General features: G+C 42.3%; 1 protein-coding gene across 1 annotated transcript; it reads left to right on the forward strand.

The window, feature by feature from the left end:
* Positions 1-3,148: 3,148 nt before the first annotated feature.
* Positions 3,149-24,032, forward strand: LOC126067366 (cystatin-8-like). The gene is made up of 3 exons (XM_049869159.1): positions 3,149-3,379; positions 21,138-21,251; positions 23,949-24,032. The coding sequence occupies exons 1-3, from the start codon at positions 3,149-3,151 to the stop codon at positions 24,030-24,032; spliced, it is 429 nt and encodes a 142-aa protein (XP_049725116.1).
* Positions 24,033-26,093: the final 2,061 nt, after the last annotated feature.

The following is a 26,093-nucleotide window of genomic DNA, read 5'->3' on the forward strand; positions in this document are numbered from 1 at the left end:
ACTAATAAACTGCTATTGATCTCATCTGTCCAGTGTTGGGTGTCATGTGTTTGGCCCTTCCCATAACCCTAAGGCATGTGCACAGTCAGGGTTCTTTCTAGCTAACCCTGCTCACGGGGTCAATTGTGTGTAACCATCAAGGGACATTAAGATCACTTTACCTCTGATGCCAAATTGTTTGGTGGATAATAAATCCCACTCCACGTGCCAGCTGCATCATTTGGAAACCTCAGCTTCCCTTCCCTGTTCAGATCTTAGCTGCTCCATCTGCCTGGGGCTGGGTTAGTAGGTACTGGCCTCAAGCTCAGGAGTCCATCTTAAGGTGGTTGCTTAACTGCATTCCTGCCCTCACAATAGGGCAGGTTATATTGGGGCTTCAGATCAGAACTGTTTGACTAGGATTGGCCATTTCTTTACTCTTTATTTTGTCATAACTTCAGGAAATTCTGCAGATGAGGGTCACAAACAAGTACCAGGAGAATTGGCCACCAGACCACCAGAAATGCACAGATAGATCAGAAAATGTTGCCTGATTAGGGTCTGTGCTCTGGAGCAGTCTAGCCAACGAAAAGTACTCCAAGTCAGAAAGAGTGAGAAAGTTTATTTAGGAGATGTATACCACAGGGATTCTGACAGTAACAGACTGTCTCTATGGAGTCCCCCAAAGCAATTTTACATTAAAAATATATAGAATTTTACAAGGGTTAGAACTGACTTTGTAGCCTGCAGATGGCATGGCTGGAGGAGTTATTCATTACAAGATAGTGACTCTTTATCAGAGATACATGCCAGACATCTCCTTATCAGGCTAAAGATATACATATCAGAGATCTGGGCTCTAATTTCCCTTTGGGGGGGTCATAAGTCACAGGTGGTTGGACAGAGCAAAACAAAGTTATTAGCATCAGATCAAAACAAAGAACAAAGTCATTTGCATCAGATCAAAACAAAGTCATTAATAAAGGTATGTGGAAAGGAGAAGGCAGGCAAAGGAATGAGAAAAACTTATAGCCTCATCATGGCATTAGTTATGTCAAGCTCTCAGTCACCCATTTTGAAAAGGAGAAAACATGCTGGGGAGTATTAGGGTCACAGAAAACTCATGCCAAAGAATCAAAAGACTCATGTCAAAAAATGAAAATCACTAGACTTACGTCATCTGCGATAGCCAAGCCCATTTCAGAAGTGAAGGGTCCGTCGGTCATTTCCTGCTAATTTCTAGCCCTGCCTCACAGTGAATAAGCAGCAAAGAATCATAAATATGTATAACTTCCTGAATCTGCTTACTGTAACAGTCCAATGAAAGCTGGCCACCGCCCGGTTTCAGGGAGCCATCTTGGTGACGCAGGTTCTGGTGAGTTCCTTTACTTGGCCTACTAAATAAACGTTTTCACTTTGCCTTAACAGCTGTGTCCAGTTCTCTGTTTTGACAGGCTGTGCCTATGGGACCTGGACCTGACACATCCTATTCCAGTTCAGGCGGTAACAACATGACTCCCTCCGCTTCGGACCAGCTGGCTCCCCCTGCTCCTTTGGGTATGATAATTTCTGGGATAGCTCACAGAGCTTATGGGAGACATCATACCTGCACTAACAGCTTTTTTATACAAAAAGGATGCAAATGAAAAGACACATAAGTTGAGGTCTGGGAGGAATCCCAGCACAGAGCTTCCATGTCCCAAAAATCATACACTATCCTCCTGTGCAGATGTTCACTCTTTCCAACTCAGAAGGCCCCTGAGCCCTCATCTTCCAATGCCTTTATTGGCCCCACCACGTGGCTGTGATAAATTGCATTGTGCCTCATGAGGCTTAGTCAGTATTGGGCCCCTAGGTGAGAGCCTCTATCCTCGGGGCTCTCAGGAACCCAGAACAAAAGGCCAAATTGCTTTCTGTACCTCACAATGGAAATCCCTCCCTCACCAACAGGTGTTGAGAAGGCAGACAAAACACAGCTGAAATGAGAGAAATCCATCAACAGGCAGATCTTTAAATACAGTATGGTGTATTCACACTGCATTTTTTACAACCATCGTTTGTGAGGTAGATTTATGCTCATATATTGTTTCCTGCATAGTCCTTTCTCATGGTCAAGAGCTTATCAAGCCTTTGCAATGCCCCCATCACTGCCCTGCCAGGAAATTGCTGGACACCAATTCTGGATTTTGCAGAGAAGCAGAATTTCTGAGGCCACAGAGCTATGTGGTCCCTCCTCTCTCTAAGACCAAGGCCAAGGCACTGGGTGGCTGTGTGACCTGTACCCTGGGAGGACTGTGTCAGGAAGTACCATTGGTCCAAATGGATGGAGCCCAGAGGCCAGGCATTTAGAGAGCTGGGGTCACAGTACAGTAGAGCAGGAGAGCCCTTCAGGGCTCTCCACTCCAGGGGAAGAAGCAGGAGGCATTCTGTACACTATCTGGATCCAAGGGCCATAGACCTGCAGGTGAGTGGTGCTCCCATTGAGGCAGGGTCACAGGTGCTGGGATTACATCATAAAGGGACTGCTGTGTGACTTCCCAGCAGGGAGTAGACTCAGGAGAAGATACACCAGAGATCAGGTCTGAGTTAGGCTCCTGGCCAGGGCACAGGCATGAACTGAGAGTGCAGGAGACACACAAAAAAACAAGGGATTAGGTCATTGGGTCAGGGCCCAAGTGCATAGGAAGGAACAAGGGGCTCATTGGGGGTAGGGCAGGCTGGAAGGTGCACAGAAGGCCTGGAGCCAGGAGACCTGGGGAACACTGGGTCTTGAGTTGAGGCTTTCTCCTAGCAACAATTTTTCACACTTCTTATAGGACTGAGATCCAGATAACAAGAGTGGGTGGTGATACACTTAGAAGTCTGCGTATACACAACTGGGTCCAAGAGGAGAGGAAGTTTCCTTAGAAATACAGACCACACCCAGGATTAGAAAGGGGGAGAAGAGCCATAGCGAGACGCCTTACCTGGCTTCTCGTGGGTGTGCTCCTTGGAGAAGAGGAGAGAGCCCTAAGGGTGACCCTAGTGGCTCTGCCTTGGATGCTGCTGGGCTAACACTGAGGTAGACACCTGCCGTGGTGACATTTTTGAAGCTATAGAAGCAGCAGCAGCCACCCAGCCCCGAGAAGGGGAGGAGGAGGCACATCTGTGCCCTCTTGACTTAGGGACCATGCCCAGACCTGGGTTGACCTCCCTGCTTCTGCTGACCATTCTGGTGACCCTGGTGGCCACCACAGACCCAGCCAAGTATCAGGTGAAGGTGATGAGGACATTAAAACCCGTTGATTCTTCAAATGCCAACCTGAAACAGTGTCTGTGGTTTGCCATGCAAGAATACAACAAAGAAAGCAAGGACAAGTATATCTTCCAGGTGGTCAAGGTACTGCAAGCCCAGATGCAGGTAAAGGCATTCTCTCCAAATAGAAGGACATTTACACGTGGTGCCACAGGTTGAAAACAGACTAAAAGAATGGGCACATAAGAAAAAGATCGATATACAAAAATCTTGGATATGTGAATGCTTAAGAACAGACACACTTGCATAATAATAATAACAACAGTGCAACATATAGCCCTGTCTATGTGTGCTTGGCTATTGTCCTAAGTACTTGACATATATTAACTCATTTAATCCCCAAACTGCAAATCAAATGTTCATGATTTGCATTTGCTAAATTTGAGAGACAAATTGGGCACCATGAATATTTTTTAGTGATGCCATCATGGGCAACCTATCCATTTTTAAACCTATCCATACATGGAATGGAGTCCTGGTGGCACAGTGGTTAAAAACTATGGCTGCTAACCAAGAGGTCGGTGGTTTGAATCTACCAGCCACCTCTCAGAAACCCTACAGGGCAGTTCTACTCTGTCTTATAGGGTTGCCGTGAGTCGTAATGAGCTCTGTGGCAATGAGTTTATACATGGAATACGGGGTTGAAGAGAGACATATTGTGCTATCTAATGTATAAGAGAATAAAGTGCCCCCTCCTGTATTCTTCAATTCTTTTAATCCAGCTTTTATTCGGTAATTTTCTATTTATAAAACTACCCCTTTACAGGGCTAGGACCAGAACTTAGGTAGCCTTGCTTTCGTGGGTTACAAAGTGCATGGTGCTCCCTGGAGTTGATGACATGATGGCCCTGCCTGTTATGTTCAGTACAAGGCCTCAGTGTTGGCATTTCAGCCGATTGTGATTACCAGTTTGTAACTTTACCATGAAATTTGCAGGACTGAGTTGTTAAAAATACTCAACAGATAGTCATGGTTGGCCCAGCTTATTTAAGTTTTTATACTGTCAGTGCTGCTCCCACTAGCAGGAGCCGGGCTGGTCCCCAATGCCTTGGGAAAACTTGAGCCATAAAAACTGATTTTCAGTACATTATGCTGTTGCTGGTAGTTTTCTTGGTTTTGATTGGACTTAGCTGCTGCACTCCGCAATCCATTTCTGAACACAAACTTTTGTGGCACTTTCAAACAAAAGAGCAAATCTTGGCCGGAAAAACCAACTACCAAGAACAGAATGGTGAACAGTTTCCTGGGTCTTTTAACTTTTCTAGTTTCCTCACAGTTTTCTTTCTTTGGTGCACAAGTAGCATAAGCATTCAACAAGCTTCTCACCAGCCAGTCCTTAAAGAGCTAGACTTGCTGCTGTGTGTGGGGTGACTAGACAGACAGAAATGATCTAGCAGCCTAACTGGAAAGAAGAATCTTAAGGCAAGAATGAGAGCTGCAATATTTGTCCTGGTAGTGTATTACCAAGGGGCTGGGGATGTCAGGGGACCCCCCCCTTAGACAGCATTTCTCCTGCAGGTGCTCATACATGTCCTATTGCACAGATTGCACCCTTACCCATTAACTGAGTCCTAGGTAGGTTTGAAAAGTCTCCAGCCTATTCCCATATGCTGTCAAGGTTGAGGACCACCATTTTAGGGAGTGATGCCGAAGATGAAACCCGAAGACAGAGTATGAGTTAAACAGGTGAAAGAGGTTGGTGGGAGGTGTTTCAATTTGGGTTTCTCCAGGTGCAGCAGACCCTGATGTCAGCATTCAGGTGCAAGTTGTCTATTTGGGAAGCCATCCCAAGAAGCATCAGGAAGGCACAGGAGAATTAAGACAGGCAGGGAAGATAGCCAGTCCAGGGTGAGTTACTGAGAAGGTTACCACCGTGGGCAATTAGGGCTCAGGCTACTTAGTATAGAGCCTGACTTGGAGCTGGTCCACCCTGCAGATGAGGAAGCTGGGATATTTATCACCTCACTCCCATCTGTCACTGGCTAAGAGCTGCTCCAGGAGGTTCTTTATTCAGGAGCCACAAGAACTTACAGTGAGTTTGGAACAGGAAGGGGCATGGGGCACCACTCATGGAATCTGCTACAAGAGGTGGGCAAGGAGGCCTTGGGCTGGTGGGGTGGGGACGAGCGGTCAGGGATAGGAGGCTGTCAGTAGAAGGAGCATGGCCCATTTCATCACCTCCAAGAAGCTACCGTGGCTGCCATACAGGCAAGCAGGGACCAGGCCATGTGGGCCCATAGGCTGTGGGCATGATTTCTGCTTTATCTTAGGAACGCCAAAAAGCTAGAAAGGACATCAAATCAGGGAATTTTTAGGATTCATGGGATCAGATTTGGGTTTTAAAACTTACCACTCTGATTAATGCGAAGACCCAGGGTTGTGAGGATTAAGTGGGGACGTCCATTTGGCTGTCGGCTGCAGCTTCCTGCTATTAGGCTCATGTCCCTGTAGTCAGCACACAATGGTCCCTCTATTGCCCCTTGACTGAGTAGACAGAGCAGAGCGGAAGTCGAGAGGTAGCCGGGAACAGTGGCTCCTGCGCAGGCTCTAGTGCCAGATACTATGGTCTGAGCCCAGAGTCTGCCACTTGCTAGATAGTGGCCTTAGCAAGTTACTCAGTCCCTCTGTGCCTCAGTTTCCTCACCTGTAAATTCTGGGAATGACAGTCATTCCCCAGAGGGTTGGTATGAAGGTTAAGTGAGTTCGAGTGCAAAGCACAAGAATAGTACCTGGCAGAGAGTGAGCATTCCATGGGGGAGTAGTTATCAGCATTAATAGGAATTCCTGTGTGTTACCAGGCTCACCTCCACACTACTTTCAAGACTCCCCAAGAAGTACAAATCTAGCTCCCAAACTGAATGAGTACTATGCATGTTACTTCTTGATGTTTTCTTACCATCTTCTACCCACAAGAGAGGCCAGAGACCCCTTTATAAAATCCTTGGAGCACGGATAGAATTTAATAGCACTTTATCAAAATTGACACAACAGCAACAAGTTTATTGAAGACTTGCAGATAGCAATGGGAGAGGTCTGATAGAAAATGGTGAGTCCAGGTGGACCTGGACCCAACTCACAGACACATCTAAAGCCCCTCTCCCCTTGCCAGGGACAGTGTTACTGCAATTTCGCAAGTTAGAGCGGCCTGCCACAAATAGCCAATTCTTGAGACGGGGTGAGGTGGGTAGCAAGAACTTTCTTAGATATACCAACCAGTACATGGAGACAGAGGGGAATGATCTCATCCTAAAGTCATCTGCCGCACTGGACTACAGGTCAGCTTGGGTCTTTAAGGGAAAAGAGGCCATAAGTTTTAGGGACTCTCTTCTGTTTGGTTTCGGTGGTCGTACCTCAAACATGTTGATCTTTTCCTGCCGTTGTCCCATCAGCTCAGGAGGTGGCTGGCGCCATTCTTTGTCTTATTTGACAGGCTTAGATCAGTACCACTTGTTTTCCACAGCCTTAGAGGAAACATTGGTTAACACTTAACCATTTGTGGAGCTAATGTCAGGATCTCACTTGGAGGCAGGGATGGGTTAGGGGAGGGAAAGGAGAGAAAGAAGAAGAAGGGGAAAAAAAAATTGGCTCAGGTGCTGTTCAAGATGTGGCTGAGCAGCCTGCTTCAACAGCAGCTTGTCAACAACCACGTCACCTCCGCCCAGCTTCCTCATCCATGGGATGTGTGGCCCAGCTCTTAAATTTGAATATTGATGAAAGCAAACCAAATTAAGAAGATAAAACAGTAATTAAAATTTTAGAAATTATTTTTTCACTTTCACAAAAGTTATCTTACTATTCTTAAACTCCCAAACCCCCAAATTCCCTTGCCGTTGATTCCAAGTCCTAGTAGCCCTATAGGACAGAGGTGAAAAGCCCCACAGGGTTTCCAAGGCTGTAATCTGTACGGAAGTATTTGCCACATCATTCTCTCATGGAGTGGCTGTTGTTAGCTGCTGCCGAGTCCGTTCTGACTCAGCGACCCTATGTGCAACAGAACCAAACACCGCCCGGCCCTGAGCCATCCTCAGGGTAGTTGTTACGTTTGAGCCCATTGTTGCAGCTACTATCTCAATCCATCACCTTGATGGTCTTCTTCTTTTTCACTGACTCTCTACTTTACCAAGCAAGATGTCCTTCTCCAGGGACTGATCCCTCCTGGTAACACGTCCAAAGTATGTAAGATGAAGTCTCACCACCCTTGTTTCTAATGAACATTCTGCCTCTACTTCTTCCAAGAAGGATTTGCTCTTTTTTTTTTTTTTTTTCTGGCAGTCCATTATATGTTCTTCACCAACACCATAATTTGAAGGAGTCAGTTCTTCTTTGGTCTTCCTTATTTGTTGTCCACCTTTTGCATACATATGAGGTGACTGAAGACACCATGGCTTGGGTCAGGCACACTTTAGTCTTCTAGGTGACATCTTTGCTTTTTTAACACTTTAAAGAGGTCTTCGACAGCAGATTTGCCCAACGCAATGCATCCTTTCTTTTTTTTTTTTTAATTTTTATTGTGCTTTAAGTGAAAGTTTACAAATCAGGTCAGTCTCTCACACAAAAACTTATATATGCACCTTGCAACATACTCCCAATTGCTCTCCCCCTAATGACACAGCCCGCTCTGTCCCCCCACTCTCTTTAATGTTCATTTCACCAGTTTCTAACCCCCTCTACCTGCTCATCTCCCCGCCAGACAGGAGATGGCAACACAGCCTCAAGCGTCCACCTGATACAAGAAGCTCACTCCTCAATATCATCCCTCTCCATCCCATTGTCCAGTCCAATCCCTGTCTGAAGAGTTGGCTTTGGGAATGGTTCCTGTCCTGGGGCAACAGAAGGTGTGGGGGCATGGCCAACGGGGTCCTTCTAGTCTCAGTCAGGACATTGAGTCTGGTCCTTTTATGAGAATTTGGGGTCTGCATCGCACTGCTCTCCTGCTCCCTCAGGGGTTCTCTCTTGTGTTCCCTGTCAGGGCAGTCATCGGTTGTAGCCAGGCACCATCTAGTTCTTCTGGTCTCGGGATGATGTAGTCTCTGGTTTATGTGGCTCTTTTTGTCTCTTGGGCTTGTAATTACCTTGTGTCCTTGGTGTTCTTCATTCTCCTTTCATCCAGGTGGGTTGAGACCAATTGATGCATCTTAGATAGCTGCTTGCTAGTGTTTAAGACCCCAGGCGCCACTCTCCAAAGTGGGATGCAGAATGTTTTCTTAATAGATTTTATTATGCCAATTGACTTAGATGTCCCCTGAAACTATGGTCCCCAAAACCCCACCTCTGCTATGCTTGCCTTCGAAGCATTCATTTCATTCAGGAAACTTCTTTGCTTTTGGTTTAGTCCAATTGGGCTGACCTTGCCTGTATTGTGTGTTATCTTTCCCATTACCTAAAGTAGTTCTCATCTACCAATTAGTGAATACCGCTCTCCCCCCCTCCCCCCTCTTGTAACCATCAAAGAATATTTTTTTCTCTGTTTAATCTACTTCTTGAGTTCTTACAATAGTGGTCTTATACAATATTTGTCCTTTTGCAACTGACTAATTTCACTTAGCATAATGCCTTCCAGGTTCCTCCACGTTATGAAATGTTTCACGGATTCATCATTGTTCTTTATCAGTGTGTAGTATTCCATTGAGTGAATATACCATAATTTATTAATCTATTCTTTCATTGATGGGCACATTGGTTGCTTCTATCTTTTTGCTATTGTAAACGTTGCTGCAGTGAACACGGGTATGCATATATCTGTTCATGTAAAGGCTCTTATTTCTGTAGGATATATTTCAAGGAATGGGATTGCTGGATCATACAGTAGTTCTACTTCTAGCTTTTTAAGGAAGCGCCAAATTAATTTCCAAAGTAGTTGTATCATTTTACATTCCCACCAGCAGTGTCTAAATGTTCCAGTCTCTCTACAACCTCTCCAACATTTATTATTTTGTGTTTTTTGGATTAATGCCAGCCTTGTTGGAGTAAGATGGAATCTCATTGTAGTTTTTATTTGCACTTCTCTAATGGCTAATGATCGTGAGCATTTCTTCATGTATCTGCTAGCTAGCTGAATGTCTTCTTTTGTGAAGTGTCCGTTCATATCTTCTGCCCATTTTTTAATTGGGTTATTTGTCTTTTTGTAGTTGAGTTTTTGCAGTATCATGTAGATTTTAGAGATCAGGCGCTGGTTAGAATGTCATAGCTAAAAACTTTTTTACTCTTTTGGTGAAGTCTTTGGATGATCATAGGTGTTTGATTTTTAGGGGCTCCCAGTTACCTAGTTTTTCTTCTGCATTGTTAGTAATGTTTTGTATACTGTTTATGCAGTGTACTAGGGCTCCTAATGATGTCCTTATTTTTTCATCCATGACCTTTATCATTTTAGATTTTATATTTAGGTCTTTGATCCATTTTGAGTTAGTTTTTGGGCACAGTGTGAGGTATGGCTTTGTTTCATTTTTTTGCAGTCATGCAGTTATGCCAGCACTGTTTGCTAAAAAGGCTGTCTTTTCCCCATTTAACTGCTTTGGGGCCTTTGTCAAATATCAACTGCTTATATATGGATGACTTTATGTTGGGATTCTCAATTCTGTTCCATTGGTCTATGTATCTGTTGTTGTACAAATACCAGGCTGTTTTCACTACTGTGATGTTATAATAGGTTCTAAAATTAGGTAGAGTGAGGCCTCCCACTTTGTTCTTCTTTTTCAGCAATGCTTTACTTATCTGGGGCCTCTTTCGCTTCCATATGAAGTTGGTGACTTGTTTCTCCATCTCATTAAAAAAAGTTGTTGGAATTTGGATCGGAATTGCGTTAAATCTATAGATCGCTTTTGGTAGAATAGACATTTTTATAATGTTAAGCCTTCCTATCCATGAGGAAGGTATTTTTTTTTCCCACTTTTGTAGGTCTCCTTCGGTTTCTTGCAGAAGTGTTTTGTGGTTTTCTTTGTATGAGTCTTTTACATCTCTGGTAAGATCTATTCCTAAGTATTTTTTCTTCTTGGGGGCTACTGTAAGTGGTATTAATTTGGTGATTTCCTCTTCGGTGTTCTTTTTGTTGGTGTAGAGGAATCCAACTGATTTTTGTGTTTATCTTGTGTCCCGATACCCTGCTGAACTCTTCTACTAGTTTCAGCAGTTTTCTTTAGGATTCCTTAGGGTTTTCTGTGTATAAGATCATGTCCTTGCCAATCTGGATGCCCTTTATTTCATTATCTAACCTAATTGCTCTGGCTAGGGCCTCTAGCACAATGTTGAATAGGAGTGGTGATAAAGGGCATCCTTGTCTGGTTCCCGGTCTCAAGGGGAATGCTTTCAGGCTTTCTCTGTTTAGGATGATATTGGTTATTGGCTTTGTATAAATGCTTTTTTTTATGTTGAGGAACTTTCCTTCTATTCCTGTTTTGTTGAGAGTTTTTATCATGAATGTGTGTTGAACTTTGTCATATGCCTTTTCTGCATCAATTGATAAAATCATGTGATTCTTGTCTTTTGTTTTATTTATAAGATGGATTACATTAATTGTTTTTCTAATGTTGAACCAACCCTGAATACATGGTATGAATCCCACTTGGTCATGGTGAATTACTTTTTTGATATATTGTTGAATTCTATTGGCTAGAATTTTGTTGAGGATTTTTGCATCCAAGTTCATGAGGGATATAGGTCTGTAATTTTCTTTTTTTGTGGTGTCTTTACCTGGTTTTGGTATCAGGGATATGCTGGCCTCATAAAATGAGTTTGGTAGTATTTCATCCTTTTCTATGCTTTGAAATACTTTTAGTAGTAGTGGTGTGAACTCTTCTCTGAAAGTTTTGTAGAACTATGCAGTGAAGCGGCCTGAGCCAGGGCTTTTTTTTGTTGGGAGTTTTTCGATTACCTTTTCAATCTCTTCTTTTGTTATGGGTCTATTTAGTTGTTCTACCTCTGTTTGTGTTAGTTTAGGTAGGTAGTGTGTTTCTAGGAATTCATCCATTTCTTCTAGGTTTTCAAATTTGTTAGAGTACAGTTTTTCGTAGTAATCCGATATGATTCCTTTAATTCCAGTTACTCTGTTGTAATATCGCCCATCTCATTTCTTATTCAGGTTATTTTCTTTCTTTCCTGTTTTTCTTTTGTCAGTTTAGACAATGATTTGTCAATTTTGTTAATTTTTTCAAAGAACCAGCTTTTGGTCTTGTCAACTCTTTCAATTGTTTTTTTTTGTTTTCTATGTCATTTAACTCTGCTCTAATTTTTATTACTTGTTTTCTTCTGGTACCTGAGGGTTTCTTTGGTTGCTCTCTTTCTATTTGTTCAAGTTGTAGGGATAATTCTTTGATTTTGGCCCTTTCTTCTTTTTGGATGTGTGCATTTATTGATATAAATTGACCTCTGAGTACTGCTTTTGCTGTGTCCCAAAGGTTCTGATAGGAAATGTTTTCATTCTCATTGGATTCTAGGAATTTCTTTATTCCATCCTTAATGTCTTCTAGAATCCAGTCTTTTTTGAGCAGGTTATTGTTCAGTTTCCAAGTGTTTGATTTCTTTTCCCTGCTTTTTCTGTTATTGATTTTCACTTTTATGGCCTTATGCTCAGAGAAGATGCTTCGTAATATTTCAATGTTTTAGATTCTGCTAAGGCTTGCTTTATGACCTAATATGTGGTCTATTTTAGGGAACGTTCCATGTGCGCTAGAAAATATACTTGGCTGCTGGTGGGTAGAGTGTTCTGTATATGTCTATGAGGTCAAGTTGGTTGATTGCAGCATTTAGATCTTCCGTGTCTTTTTTGAGCTTCTTTCTGGATGTCCTGTCCTTCACTGAAAGGGTCGTTTTGAAGTCTCCTACTATTATTTTGGAGCTGTCTATCTCACTTTTCAATGCTGATAGAGTTTGTTTTATGTGTCTTGCAGCACTGTCTTTGGGTGTGTAAATATTTAATATGGTTATATCTTCTTGGTGTATTGTCCCTTTAATCTTTATATAGTGTCCTTCCTTATCCTTTGTGATAGATTTAACTTTAAAGTCTATTTTGTCAGAAATTAGTATTGCCACCCCTGCTCTTTTTTGATTGCTTGGTATATTTTTTTCCATCCTTTGAGTTTTAGTTTTTTTTTGTCTCTAAGTCTAAGGTGTGTGTCTTTTAGACAGCGTATAGACGGATCGTGTTTTTTAATACATTCTGCCACTCTCTGTCTCTTTATTGGTGCATTTAGTCCATTTACATTCAGTGTAGTTATGGATAGGTATGAATTTAGTGCTATCATTTTGATGTCTTTTTTTGTGTGTTGTTGACAGTTTTATCTTCCCACTTAATTTTAAGTGCTAAGTGTATTGTCTTTATATATTGCCCTTTCCTCATATTTGTTTTTGTAGATTTTGTTTTTTCTGAGTCTCTATTTTTTTCTTGTATTTTATTTTGATGTGCAGGATAGTTTGTCTCCTTTGTGGTTACCTTATTATTTACCCCTATTTTTCTGAACTTAAACCTAACTTTTATTTCTTTGTATCACCTTATCTTCCTCTCCGTATGGAAGATCTGTGACTATATTTCTTAGCCCCTCTTTATTGTTTCAATTTTGTCTTCTTTTACATAATAACATTGCTGTTTCCCTGTTTTGAGCATTTTTTTTCTCTTGATTTATTTTTGTTATTTTCCTGTCTGAGTTGACTTCTGATTGCTTTCGCCAGTATTCTAGTCTTGGGTTGATACCTAATATCATTGATTTTCTAACCAATGAACTCCCTCAGTATTTCCTGTAGTTTTGGTTTGTTTTTTACGAATTCTCTAAGCTTCTGTTTATCTGGAAATGTCCTAATTTCACTTCCATATTTGAGAGACAGTTTTGCTGGATTTAGGATTCTTTCTTGGCAATTTTTTTCTTTCAATTTTTTATGTAAGTCATCCCCTTGCCTTCTTGCCTGAATGGTTTCTGCCAAGTAGTCTGAGCTTATTCTTTTTGACTCTTCTTTGTAGGTGACTTTTCGTTTATCCCTAGCTGCTCTTAAAATTGTCTCCTTATCTTTGGTTTTGGCAAGTTTGATTATAATACAAAGTCTTGGTGACTTTGTTTTAAAATCTACCTTATGTGGAGCTTGATAAGCATCTTGGATAGATATCTTCTTATCTTTCATGATATCAAGGAAGTTTTCTGCCAACAAATCTTCAACAATTCTCTCTCTATTTTCTGTTATCCCTTCCTGTTCTGGTACTCCAATCACTTGTAGGTTATTTCTCTTGATAGAGTCTTACATGATTCTTAAGTTTTCTTTATTTTTTTAAATCCTTTTATTTGATTGTTTTTCAGATATATTAGTGCCAAGTGCTTTATCCTCAAGTTCAAAAATTCTGCCTTCCACTTGCTCAATTCTGCTCTTCTGACTTTCTATTGAGTTGTCTACTTCTGTAATTTTATTGTTAATCTTCTGAATTTCTGATTGCTGTCTGTCTACGGATTTTTCAAGCTTATTAAATTTTTCATTATGTTCCTGAATAATCTTTTAAATTTCTTCGATTGTTTTATCTGTGTGTTCCTTGGCTCGTTCTACATATTGCCTCATTTCCTTTCTGATGTCTTGAAGGGTTCTGTATATTAATCTTTTGTATTCTGCCTCTGGTAATTCCAGGAAAGCACTTTCATCTAGAAGATACCTTGATTCTTTGTTATGAGAGCTTGTTGAGGTGATCATGGTCTGTATCTTTACATGTCTTGATATTGACTGTTGTCTCCAAGCCATCTATAAGTTATCGTATTAGTTTATTTTATGTTTGTTTACTGTGTTGTAGCTTCTTGCTTTGTTATGTTTTGATGTGCCCAAATGGGTTGCTTGAGTGAACTAGCTTGATTATTTTTGCCTTTGTAGCTCTGACGTCCTGTCCCCAGGCGGCTAGAATTGTTATCAGGCATATCAGTCTAGGAGTCCATTCACTTTTCTTGTATGAATTCAGCTCAAGTGTCCAGGTAGCTGATAATCAAGTGTGTGGTACAGGCTCTGTACTACAGTCTTAGTGGGGCAGGGGTGATTGGTGTAGGTACTGGTATCTGGTTGCAGCAGGGGGTCACACTCTGAGCAAGGCAGGGAGCTGAGAATCATCCCCCATGTGTCTCTGAGGAAAGTGTGACCCTGTTCCCTAGAGCATACAGGGGGGTGAGTCCTGCAGACAGACCATGGCACCCAATGTTTTTGGCTGTAAGGACTGGGAGGTACCAGTTATTCTTGAACCCCTGTTGTGGGTTGCTAGGTGATATGAATGGAGCCACCAGTCCTTAGGCCTCTGATGTGGGTAGGTGAAGACCCTGTTTAATAGGCAAAGCAATGTCAAACATCAAACACCCAACTCTCTGCCGCACAGCTGAAATGGTTGGAGTGTTCCAACAAGGGCCTATTCTCCTGAAATAGACCCACATAGGTAAATGCAGAGGGGAAAGGTACTCAAAGTCCATGGACCGTTTATGCCTGGACAGAGGTGCTTCTGGCCTGGGCTTCCCCAGTTAGTGGAGCTGGCAAATTATCTTTTCCCCCAATTGCAAATTTATTCCTTCTCAAAGGCCAGGAGGATGGCTCTAGGCGCTCAACAGAGCCTATCTCAGGCCCAGAGAAATTAGCCGCTGAAGCCGGCTTGCGAGTGGTGGGGGAGGGTAGTAAAATATACTCAAGTACTTAGTTTTTGTCAACAGCACTGTTCTCTGGTTCTGGAGATGTGAGTAGGCTGTGTGGATGGCTGCTTTTCCTTGAGGAAACTCAACAGGTATTCTGTCAATTCCTGGAGCCTTTTTTTCGCCAGTGCCTTCAGTGCATCTTGGACCTCTCACTTCAGAACCATTGTTTCCTGACCATATGCTATCTACTGAAATGGTTGAACATTGACCAGTTCTTTTTGGTATAGTGACTCTGTGTATTCCTTCTATCTTTTTTTGATGCTTCCTGCATCATTTAATGTTTTCCTCATAGAATCCTTCAATATTCCAACGTGAGGCTTGAATTTTTTCTTCCGTTCTTTCAACTTGTGAAATGCTAAGCATGTTCTTCCCTTTTGGTTTTCTATCTCTAATTCTTTGCACATGTCATTGTAATACTTTACTTTGTCTTCTTGAGCCACCCTTTTTTGAAATCTTCTGTTCAGCTCTTTTAGTTCATCATTTCTTCCTTTGCTTTAGCTACTTGACCTTCGAGAGCAAGTTTCAGAGTGTCTCCTGACATCCATTTTGGCCTTTTCTTTCTTTTCTACCTTTTTAATGACCTCTTGAGCTGCCAGTGGGTTCGGATCATTGACCTTTCTGTTAGCAGCTGAATGCTTAACCACTGGACCATCAGGCCTCCTTAATAATATTTTATTGTTTTTGATGAAAGCTTACACAGCAGTTAAGGTTTCCATTCAAAAATTTCTACACAAATTGTTCAGTGACATTGGTTACTTTCTTCACAAGGCACAAACATTGTCATTATTTTTGTTCTGCTTTTTCCATGTCCGTCAATCTAGTTTTAAATGTCCCCTTACATTTTCATCTTAGTTCTAAAGTAATTATTGACCATTTGGTCTCATATAGGTGATTTTTCAAAGGAGTACAGTATTTACAGGTGTAATCATTATTTTTTGAGCCAAGTTATTTAGCCACAAATTGACCTCAGGGTTTAGTTTTAGTTCAAGGTTTGAAGAGAATCAGTGCAATAGTCTCGGGGAGCCCTCTGGTCTCAATGAGTCTAGGAAGCCCCTTTTTTTTTTAGGAATTTGAAATTTTGTTCCACATTTTCCCCTTATTCTTTTAGGCTCCATCTATTCTGGCCCTGATTAGAACAGTAGGTAGAGGTAACTTGGCACCATCTAGTTCTTCTTGTCTCAGAGTTAGTGAGCCACGGTTCTTGTAGACTATTTTTCCTGTAAACTAGTTTCTTCTTTGAGTCTTTGGTTTCCTTCTTTCTCTTTTGCTCCAGATGAGTAGAGGCCAATAGTTGTACCTTAGATGGCCTCTTGCAATCTTTTAAGACCCCAGATACTACTCACCAAACTGGGATGTAGAACATAGCTTTATGAACTATATTATGCCAATTAATGGAGAAGTCCCGTGAATGTATGGTCCTAAACCTTCAAACCCAGAAAACCAATCCTGTGAGAAGTTTGGTTATGTCTAAGAAGTATCTATAAGTGTGTCCCCTATGTCCCTCATTATATATATGAATATATGTGCATAAAGTCACAAAAATGCATATACATATAATACGTATGCATATCTATATACATATATACCTACCTACATACATACATATGTACCCATACATATATTTTTTGGTTGTTTTTCCTGTTTCAAAATTATATATGCCATAACAATTACCACTAGGTCCTTTTATCTTGTGTATATTTTAGTGACATCATTTACCTACATCAAGCTGTGTATACTTAACCCTCATTCAACATTACCTTTCTCATCACTAAAAATAATAAGTATTTACTATCTAGAGAGTGAATCTTCCTCCTTTCCCCCATCCCTGGCAACCACTAATGAACATTAGTTTCTTTATATTTACCTGTCTAAGTCATTTCATCAAAGTTAGAACACACAATTTTTGTTTTTTGTGATTGACTTATTTCACTCAACATCATGTCCTCCAGTTTCATCCATGTTCCAAGATGTTTTGGGAACTCATTTTTCTTTATCTCTGAGAAGTATTCCATTGTATGTATGTACCATATTTTACTTATCCATTTATCCGTTGGTGGGCACTTGGGTTGTTTCCATCTTTTTCCTGTTGAGAATAGAGCTACAATGAACATATGTGTGCGTAAGTCTGTTCATGTCACTTCTATTAGATTTCTGGGGTATATACCTAGGAATAGAATTGCTGGATCATATTGCAGCTCTACTTCTAATTTTTTGAAGAACTGCCAGGCTGTTTTCCATAACATCTATACCATTTTTCATTCCCACCAGCGATGGATGAAGGTTTCAATTTCCCTACATCTCCTCCAACACTTGTTATTTTCCATTTTTTAAAAAATATTGGCCATCCTAGTGGGAGTGAAGTGGCATCTCATTGTTGTTTTGATTTGCATTTCTCTGGTGACTAATTATGTTGAGCATCTTTTTCTGTGTCTGCTGGCCATTGCATATCCTGTTTGGTGAAGTGTCCCTGTAAAATTTTGGAAATATTTAAAAAGGAGAAATTCCATTATTTTCTAAATTTTGGATTATTAAGAGTAGTGTTCTGGTTTCTTAGTTCAAATGCCTGAAAGTGAATTCTTACAAGTGCAGACTTCTTAAACTGGTTTGGTAAGCCTTCTTGAAAATCCCAGGAGGTTCTGTTGGGAGCCATTATGTGTTTCTGAGCAACGGCAGTGGGTGTGAGGAAGGGTAGTTGGGGTAAGAGGAGTATGGCAGGCAGGTCCCTGGAGGCCAACTCTGAGGTGGGGAGAGGCACAGGAGGGTTATCAGGATGGAAGGAAAAGAAGCAGAACTGAGAAGAAAGAACTTGCAGTCTCCACAGAAGCCTCAGCCAACACTGTGAAGTATTCAGAAGAGGAGTGGCCCTCCAGAAAAGTCCCAAATTGGAAGTTAAGGAAGCCTGTTATTGGGTGATGGCGTCCCTGGGAGGGCTGTCTGCTAGTGGCACCCCCAGAGCTGTGGGAATGAGTCCTTCATTATGAAAGGGGGCCCTGGGTGGGACATTCCAGCCCCCATCAAAGGGAATAGCAACCTTTTTATGGTATGGCATTGGAAAGTATGAATCTTATTTTTCCAGTGAATCAAAGTGACAAAGAGGAGGTGTAATCTCTTCAAGTAAGGATATATGTTAATGTATGTGCATATATAGGTAAATACACTTAAATACGTATCAGTATTTATGTATACACTGTTTTTTTCTCATACCTCAGAGACAATAAACATTAATCAGGGAGACAATCTATATTTTTTAAGGTGAAAAAATGTCCAAAACACTCTCAATTGGTGAATTGAACTATTTGCTGAACATCTCTGTGTATGTCCTCACAACTCCTTCTCTGACTCTGACCCATCTGCCTCCCTCTTGTAAGGGCTTTTGGTGATGATAAAACCACTCAATAATCCAGTACAATCACTCTATTTTAAGATCTTTAATTTAATCATTCCAGCAAAGTCCGTTTTGCCATGTGACATAATGCTTCTAAATTCCAGGGATTAGGACACGGACATCTTTTATTGGATTGCCTACCACAATCCTATAGAAATGGAAATGTTTGGGTCCATTAGACATTGGAAAGACTCTTGGAAAGTCTGCTTGCTCCCTGTGCATCCTTGTTGGGCAGACCATTCCTGAGGTGTGGGGTGTGTTCACAGAGAGGCCAGCTGCTCTGTGCTGGCCAGAGTGCCTCTGCAGTCCCCTGTCCAGCTCTTTCCCCCACTTCTTCATGCCAGGTGAGAACACATACCAGCAAATCCAAGGTGAGGGACCACACTGGTAGTGGGCAGGTGGATGGCTGGTGGGCAATCAGAATTGGTCAATTTTAGGTCCCTCTGACTATCGACGGCACTGGTTTGTTTTTTTTTTTCTGACTATGAAGTCTCTGACTCCATGACAATCCCTGAATCATTGCCATGTGTATATTTGTCAGTTATTATTACTCAGCAAATGTCTGCCTTTAATTTGTGTGCTGGTGGTTTTGTTGGCTACACAGTGACTGAGTGGGTTGAAATAGTCTGGTTCTGTCCAGCCAAATGACTACCTACAAAAGAAAAACAAGGAGTGGGAGAAGGCCTGGAAAGTCCCACTGCTTCTGATTGTCCCCATATCTCTGCTCTAAAAGAAGTGTAGCATAGTAGTATAGTATTTTTCTAAATATTAATATAACAGGCTAGTTGAGTAGCAGCCAAAGATATATGTGTACTTCAGTAGCTTTTCTGTCACCAGCTTGATGTCACTGGAAAACATTCTATCTATCTACCCATCATCTAAAAATTGATCACATTCCTAGTAGCGTGCAAAAAAAAAAAAAAAAAAGAAAGAAATCTTGCAGAATACCCAGAAGTAAACGTACCGCAACACGTCAAATGAGGAAAGGCCTTATGTGACTGGATGATGTGACAGAGTTCCATACATTTCGGAGGAAGCCTGTAGACTGAGCATGAAGATCAGACACCACGGAGGTAGCTGTTTTCCTCCAGTCACTACAGATGCATTCTAGGACATTCCAAGTGGAGCCACGATTGGTCCTTAACCACAGGCTCCCTCAGTGGAGAGTAAGTCTTGGCTTAATTATTCTGAATGCACCCTCATGCACCCCTTTTATTTCCTGTCACAATTTTTTAAAACCAGAAGAAAGCAGATTTAAATGGACATCATGAGTAGCCTCATTTGAACTGTCATTTAATCATCAGTGAATTCAGCAAATACTGATTCTTACTGTAAACCCACTGCTGCTCTGCTCACTAAACACTCAACAGAGAACAAGACAAGTTCCTTCCTGCAGGGTCCTCAAGGACAGCAGTGCTAAGGTGGTAGGAGGAGACTTGGGTGAGGAAGCCCCAAAGGGCAGGGACAATTACCATCACCAATCTCAGGGTGTGTGTGTGAGAGGACTTGGGGGATGGGATCCCATGTTGCTGTTAAGGATTGAATTGTGTTCCCCAAAAATATGTGTTGTAAATCCTAGCCGCTTTGCCTGTGGTTCAGTTGACGCCTTTGAATTGTGGTGTTGGTGAAGAATATTGAATATACCGTGGACTGCCAAAAGAACCAACAAATCTGTCTTAGAAGAAGTACAACCAGAATGCTCCTTAGAAGCAAGGATGGCGAGACTGCGTCTTACATACTTTGGACGTGTTGTTAGGAGGGATCAGTCCCTGGAGAAGGACATCATGCTTGGTAGAGTACAGGGTCAGCGGAAAAGAGGAAGACCCTCAACGAGGTGGATTGACATGGTGGCTGTAACGATGAGCTCAAGCACAACAAAGATTGTGAGGATGGCTCAGGACCAGGCAGTGTTTCATTCTGTTGTGCACAGGGTTGCTATGAGTTGGAACTGACTCGATGGCACCTAACTACAACATGCCTGTGGTTATAATCCCATTTGGAAATGGGCTGCGTTTGTTATGTTAATGAGACAGAATTAGTGTAGGGTATGTCTTGAGTTATCTCTTTTGAGATATAAAAGAGATTAAACAAGCAATTGAGTGAGTAAAGATGGGGGAAGAGAGATGTCAAGCCACATGAAAATCACCCTGGAGCAGAAGTTCAAAAGAGACAAAGACCTTCCTCCAGAGCCAAGAGAGAGACAAAGCATTTTCCTAGAGCCAGCACTCTGAATTCAGACTTCTAGCCTCCCAAATTGTGAGAAAATAAATTTCCATTTGTTAAATCAACCAATTTATGCTATTTCAGTTAGAGTAGCACTAGATAACTAAGACTGGGGCCAAGAAGCCTGTCCACCTGTCTGGCTGATGTGAACCTGTACCATCTCAGGCTCAGGAGAGCTAAAGACTCTAGTGATCTTACCCTTCACTGAGTATGATGGCATGCCCTGAGTTTGGGTCAGAAGTAGAATAAGAAGGTTTTGCCTTCAAGGAGGCCCCACACTGGAAAGGAGATTTTCCCCCAAGTGACTAGCTCCAGGTAGTGGCTGCCACATCCTTAACTGGTCTCAGCAAACAGTGGACTCAAGGCAGTGGATACCACTCTACTCCCCCTTAAGATATGTCTGAAGAGATAGAGCTAGAGAAGGAGGGGGGAGAGGTAAAAAGAAGAAAGGAGAGAGGGAGAGAGAAGGCAACGGGGGGAGGTAAAGAGGGAAAAAAGGAGGGGGGAGAGAAGGTAAAAGGGGGGAGAAGAATGAGGGTGCAAACAATAATTTCAGTGTTTGTTAATAAAACTTTAAAAAATAAAATCTTTTCTTGAATAAAATTGCATGATTGCTAACCAACAGGTCACAGATCGTATGGAATACTTTACTGAAGTGGAAATTGCCCGCAGCACCTGCAAAAAGCCTTTAAACAACACTGAAAACTGTGTCATTCAAGAAAACTACAAATTGGGAAAGGTAGGTGACAAACCAACCATCAGCAAAGGCTTGGCTGCTCTGAGTCCCAGACAGAGAAACTTGGGGTGCCCAGACCTCTCTTTGAGGTCAACCCCGTGGCTTTCAGAGCAGAGGATATGGGTACAAACAGAAGGTGGTGGAACGCTCTGAGCCTTCTCCCACTCTTTGTATCAGGGACAGTACTTGGCCAAGATCACTCTGAGAGCAGGGGTTCCATTGACTCTAGACTTTGGTGTAGCAAGACTTGCCACTACTGGTGCAGTGAGCGTCTCTCCCTTTGGACCTGAAATGGAACCCACTGGCCCTATGATTCCTTAATCGCTACCTGTATACCCATTGCCGTTGAGTCGATTCCGAGTCATAGCGACCTTATAGGACAGAGTAGAACTGCCCCATCAGGTTTCCAAAGAGTGGCTGGTGGATTTGAACTGCTGACTTATTTGGTGAGCAGCCATAACTCTTAACCACTGTGCCACCAGGCCTTCTTGCTCATCACTGGGGAGGTACAAAAGGAAGCGTACGTTTACTTATCTGCTCATAAAAACTTAGGAACCCTACTTTGCACCAGGTGCTATTCCCTGTGCCGGAGGCTCAGCAATGACTAGGCATACATGTGAGTCTTGCTGGGCTCAGCCAGGGTTTCCATGAGGGTCAGGAAACAACCCAAAGACTTCCCCTAAAGGGTCGACTGGACCCTGGGGGCTTTTAGCCTCAAGGCTGCATTTCCTGATCTCAGTGGTGGGAGAGAGCCCCACATTGTTCGCTCTGATTGTTGAACTGGTGGTTCTTCATCTTGAGCAGGCATGGGAATCACCTGGAGGCTTTGATAAAACCCAGAGGGCTGGGCCCCATGGCAGAGTTTCTGATTCAGTGGGTCTGAGTTGGGGTCAAGAATTCGCAGTTTTAGCAAGTTCCCTGGTGATGCTGCTGCTGCTGGCCTGAGGACCACACAGGTTATAAATTGCATGGCACAGGAAATAAATTGTAAGCTACAGCTAACAGTGTACATGCCCACCATGTTCGACTAAAACTGCCTCCTTATGCTAATTTTTTAAAAAGTTCTATCATTTCAAGTTAATAGTAGATATCAGGACAAACATTAAACAGGAAGCGTGTCCTAAGGCCATCTGATCATTTATATTTATGCTCTGCTGTCTTATCCTTATGTTTTACTGTTATTAGGAGTGTGGTTGTTTTAAGTTCATGTTTTCTACTGGGCTCTGTAATTTCAGAGAAGTTGTTGCTTTTTGTCTGTCTGTCTTGGTTCCAGCTTCATGGAGCCCACTCTGTAGGTCCCTGCAGACTCTCTTGATCTTCAAGGCATATGTGCATATTTATGAATAATGAAAACTGTTTCTTTTTTCCAAACCTTTGGAATAACATTGAAGAATTATAATACTAGGCACCTTTTGTTGTCCCTAGCTTTAATAGGAATGTCTCCATTGTTTATACCTTATTATTAAATACTATTGGAGCTCTGGTGGCTCAGTGGTTAAGATCTATGGCTGCTAATCAAAAGATGGACAATTCGAATCCACCAACTGCTCCTTGGAAACCCTGTGGGGCAGTTCTACTCTGTCCTATAGGGTCTTACTGAGTTGGAATTGACTGTATGGCAGTGGGTATCAATGATGAACCATTCTTACATTTCTGGAATATGGCACATTTGTCTTTTAGAAGAGTGGAACTCAATACGTCACAATTTTATTTAGGAATTTTGCTTTTATATATACTGAGTACTCTCAAACCTCCGTAATATTAAGAATCACTTGGAGTACATGTAAACACATACATATGCACACACGTACACATGCACACATTCACAACACACACATGTACATGCACACACATCTGCATCCATAAAAGATTCACACATGAATGCACATACATGTACACCCATGCACACGCTCACACATACATGCTCCTGGAAGTGCCTCAATGACTCCAGTCTATTTAAGATGCTGTCTGTCTATCTGTCTGTCTGTTGTCTAGCTGTCTGTTGTCTGTCATCTGTCTGTCATCTGTTTGTCTATCTCACACACACAGAATATTTCATTTCTCATTTCAGTGGTATTTTGAAAGGGAGAGAAAGAATTCCTTCTACGTTAGGACCCTAGAAATCTCTAAGTTACTCTTACCCTGGCTTATTTGCTGTTAGAACAAAAGGGATTATTTAATTATTAAAATAACATACATTTGCCTGTATCTGACATAGAATTGCTTTATTCACATTAAAGAAAGTCTTAAAGATAATAGAAAATAAAATTAAGTTTACATTTAATCTCCCACAAAAATATTATGATTTTTAGTATTTTTTGTTGGCATAGTAGTTAAGAGCTTGGCTGCTAACCAAAAGGTTGGCAGTTCAGATCCACCAGCTGTTCCTTGGAAACCCTATGGGAAAGTTCTACTCTGTCGTGTAGAGTGGCTGTGAGCTGGAATCAACTTGACAGCAATGGGGAGGTTTGGCTTTTTGGTTATCCATGATTAGTGATTAGTAGTGAAACAGAGGTCCCTCTGTAACTGCTGATGCCTCTAAAGGTCTGAAGTCCCCAGCTCCACACATCCCTGGGAGCATTCTTGATGGGTCACAACACACCTTCCAGCATATTGCTAAACTGAAACCTAGCGACAAGACAATTTTTTTCCTTTTTATCTTGTCACACTGATTTTCATTGTTGTCATTGTCTTTTTCAGAAAGTAATTTGCAACTTTTTGGTGGGAGCACTTCCCTGGAATGGCGAGTTCACTGTGATGGAGACAAAATGTGTGGATACTTAGCAGGTTCTGGGGTACACCTCCAACCCCTGGCTCTGCCTTTCTCTTTGAAAAAGGGGCAGTGGCATGCACAAGGCTTCTAGCAAAGCACTTTCCTCACACCTTCCTCTCTGCTTGCTTCTTGTTTCCACTTTTGTATTATGTGGTGATGAAACATGGGGAGGTCCAATTCCTATTTCCTGAAATCAAGGGGCGGGGGTCACTTACCTTTGGTCAACTTGATTGTCCACCACTAGGGGTGTTTGTTACCAAGTACAAAGAATAGAGTGAGGGTCTGGTTTCATTTCCCACTGCAAATTTAAGCATGAATCCCTTTCGACTGAGTAATAGCCCCTTATCGAGTCTGAATCCAACAGGTGCTAATTCTACAGGTTCCTTTGGGTGCCTCCTTGGTGTGAGGCTACTTCCTGTGAGAGAGTCCTTAGTAGATGGGTCATCTGAGTTGGGAAACCCCTTTGGCAGAAGCATCTGTCCTTTCCAGTGGGGTCCCTGTGAATGGGGAGGGGGTGAAATTGTGTGTTTTCTTATGAGAAGTTAAACAGTGGTCACAAAGAGAAAAGGGTGAGGGCAATAAAGCCCAAGAGTGAGCTGCATTCATGGCGAATGTCTGTGTGTGCGTGTGTGTGTGTGTGTGTGTGTGTGGTGTATGTGTGAGCATGCACTTGCACCTGAGAGAGAAGGTGAGATTGTTGAGATTAGGGGATTGTGGAGAAGGAAGTAGGTGAGTGAATATGGAGGAAAAAGGAGGTAAAATTCACTTGAAGAAGTAAGTGTTAAAAACGGACTTGCCTATTTTAAGCATAGTGTTGGGTGACTTGAGAGGCCAATTGTATTTCAAAGGTACGCAGACTTGTGCCAGGCTGTAGTTCACATGATCTAGTAGGTGGTAAGGATTTCAGTATTTCTGCCCCAGACAGAACGAAGCCATGGAATTCAAAGGCTGTTACTTTTTTCTCTGATTTTCTGACTCAGCCAATATTTTCATAGTTGGGGGTCACCATTTGGGAGACAGCAGATGAGTGGTATTCACCTTTCCAAGGACCTTGCTATCCCTGTGACTGACAATTCTCTTCCCTTCTTCAGCCTCTGCCTGCAATTCTCTCTTCCTTAGCCACTCACCCTCATGGCCCCTGCTGTCCTCTACTGAGGTCTTCCTCTGCTTCCTCTTCTCCTTCCCAAGACCTTCACCTAACCAAGGGCTCTGGTTTGGATCCACACATATGTTTACATGACTTGAGTTTAGAGCACAGATCATTAACAACCTCTTCCTGTGGCCAGCAAGGCTCCATTAAAAATGGCTCCCACCGTGCCTTCACCCAGACGCCCTGAAGTACTGACCGCCGTGGGGGCAGCAAGCAGAGACCATGTCCCGGTGTCTGTGATGTTGCAGCTGCTGGATCAATTTCCAACTACTTTAGTCTCTATGGCTTTATTGTAAGTGTTTAAGGCACAAATAAGTGTCTTAGGGAAAGACTGGATTTTGGGTCAACATCTTGGAATTGTCTTTCCTTATGGACAGCTGGTGGGAAGTGCCAGTACTCAGGATGTCTGGAGAAGACACACATCTGGCAGTGTGACCACCTGGACATGCGGGGGTGACTGCCCACCTGTGCTTTGCATAGACCTGCTTCCCATAGGGCCTGGAAACCTGCCATGGCATGTCTTTATGCATGGGGCTCTTTCTAGGTTATTCATTTTCATATTAAAATTTTAATTTAACCTTATCTCTTTTCCACCTGCCTCTCCAAATCTCATCTCTTTTGCCTCTTTCACTAAACATGGCCCGACCAAATAAAATGCAAGGCAGACCTCACTTTCTCCACCTTGGATTTCGTATCCCTTTTTGCTAAGCTGTTCTAGGAACATACACACACACACATACACACACGTACAAACACATATACAACCTTTCCCTGCCTTTTTCAAGATGGAAGCCCTTGGTGATATGACCTGCTGCCTCAGTGAGGTTCTGAAAAAGACTCACTGTGGGCACTGGACACCAAGCACTGTCTCTGTCTGGGACCCAGGGATGGAAACCCCAGGAGGCCATGGGGCCAGCAGAAC

The sequence above is a fragment of the Elephas maximus genome, chromosome 25 (genome assembly GCF_024166365.1).
Source record: "Elephas maximus indicus isolate mEleMax1 chromosome 25, mEleMax1 primary haplotype, whole genome shotgun sequence".
NCBI classification, from domain to species: domain Eukaryota; kingdom Metazoa; phylum Chordata; class Mammalia; order Proboscidea; family Elephantidae; genus Elephas; species Elephas maximus.

Bases quoted from the DNA above. Each gene is read 5' to 3' on its own strand.
- LOC126067366 (XM_049869159.1), top strand. From the start codon at position 3,149: ATGCCCAGACCTGGGTTGACCTCCCTGCTTCTGCTGACCATTCTGGTG. The intron at 3,380-21,137 runs GTAAAGGCATTC...GCTAACCAACAG, and splicing joins TACTGCAAGCCCAGATGCAG to GTCACAGATCGTATGGAATA. The intron at 21,252-23,948 runs GTAGGTGACAAA...TGTCTTTTTCAG, and splicing joins AAAACTACAAATTGGGAAAG to AAAGTAATTTGCAACTTTTT.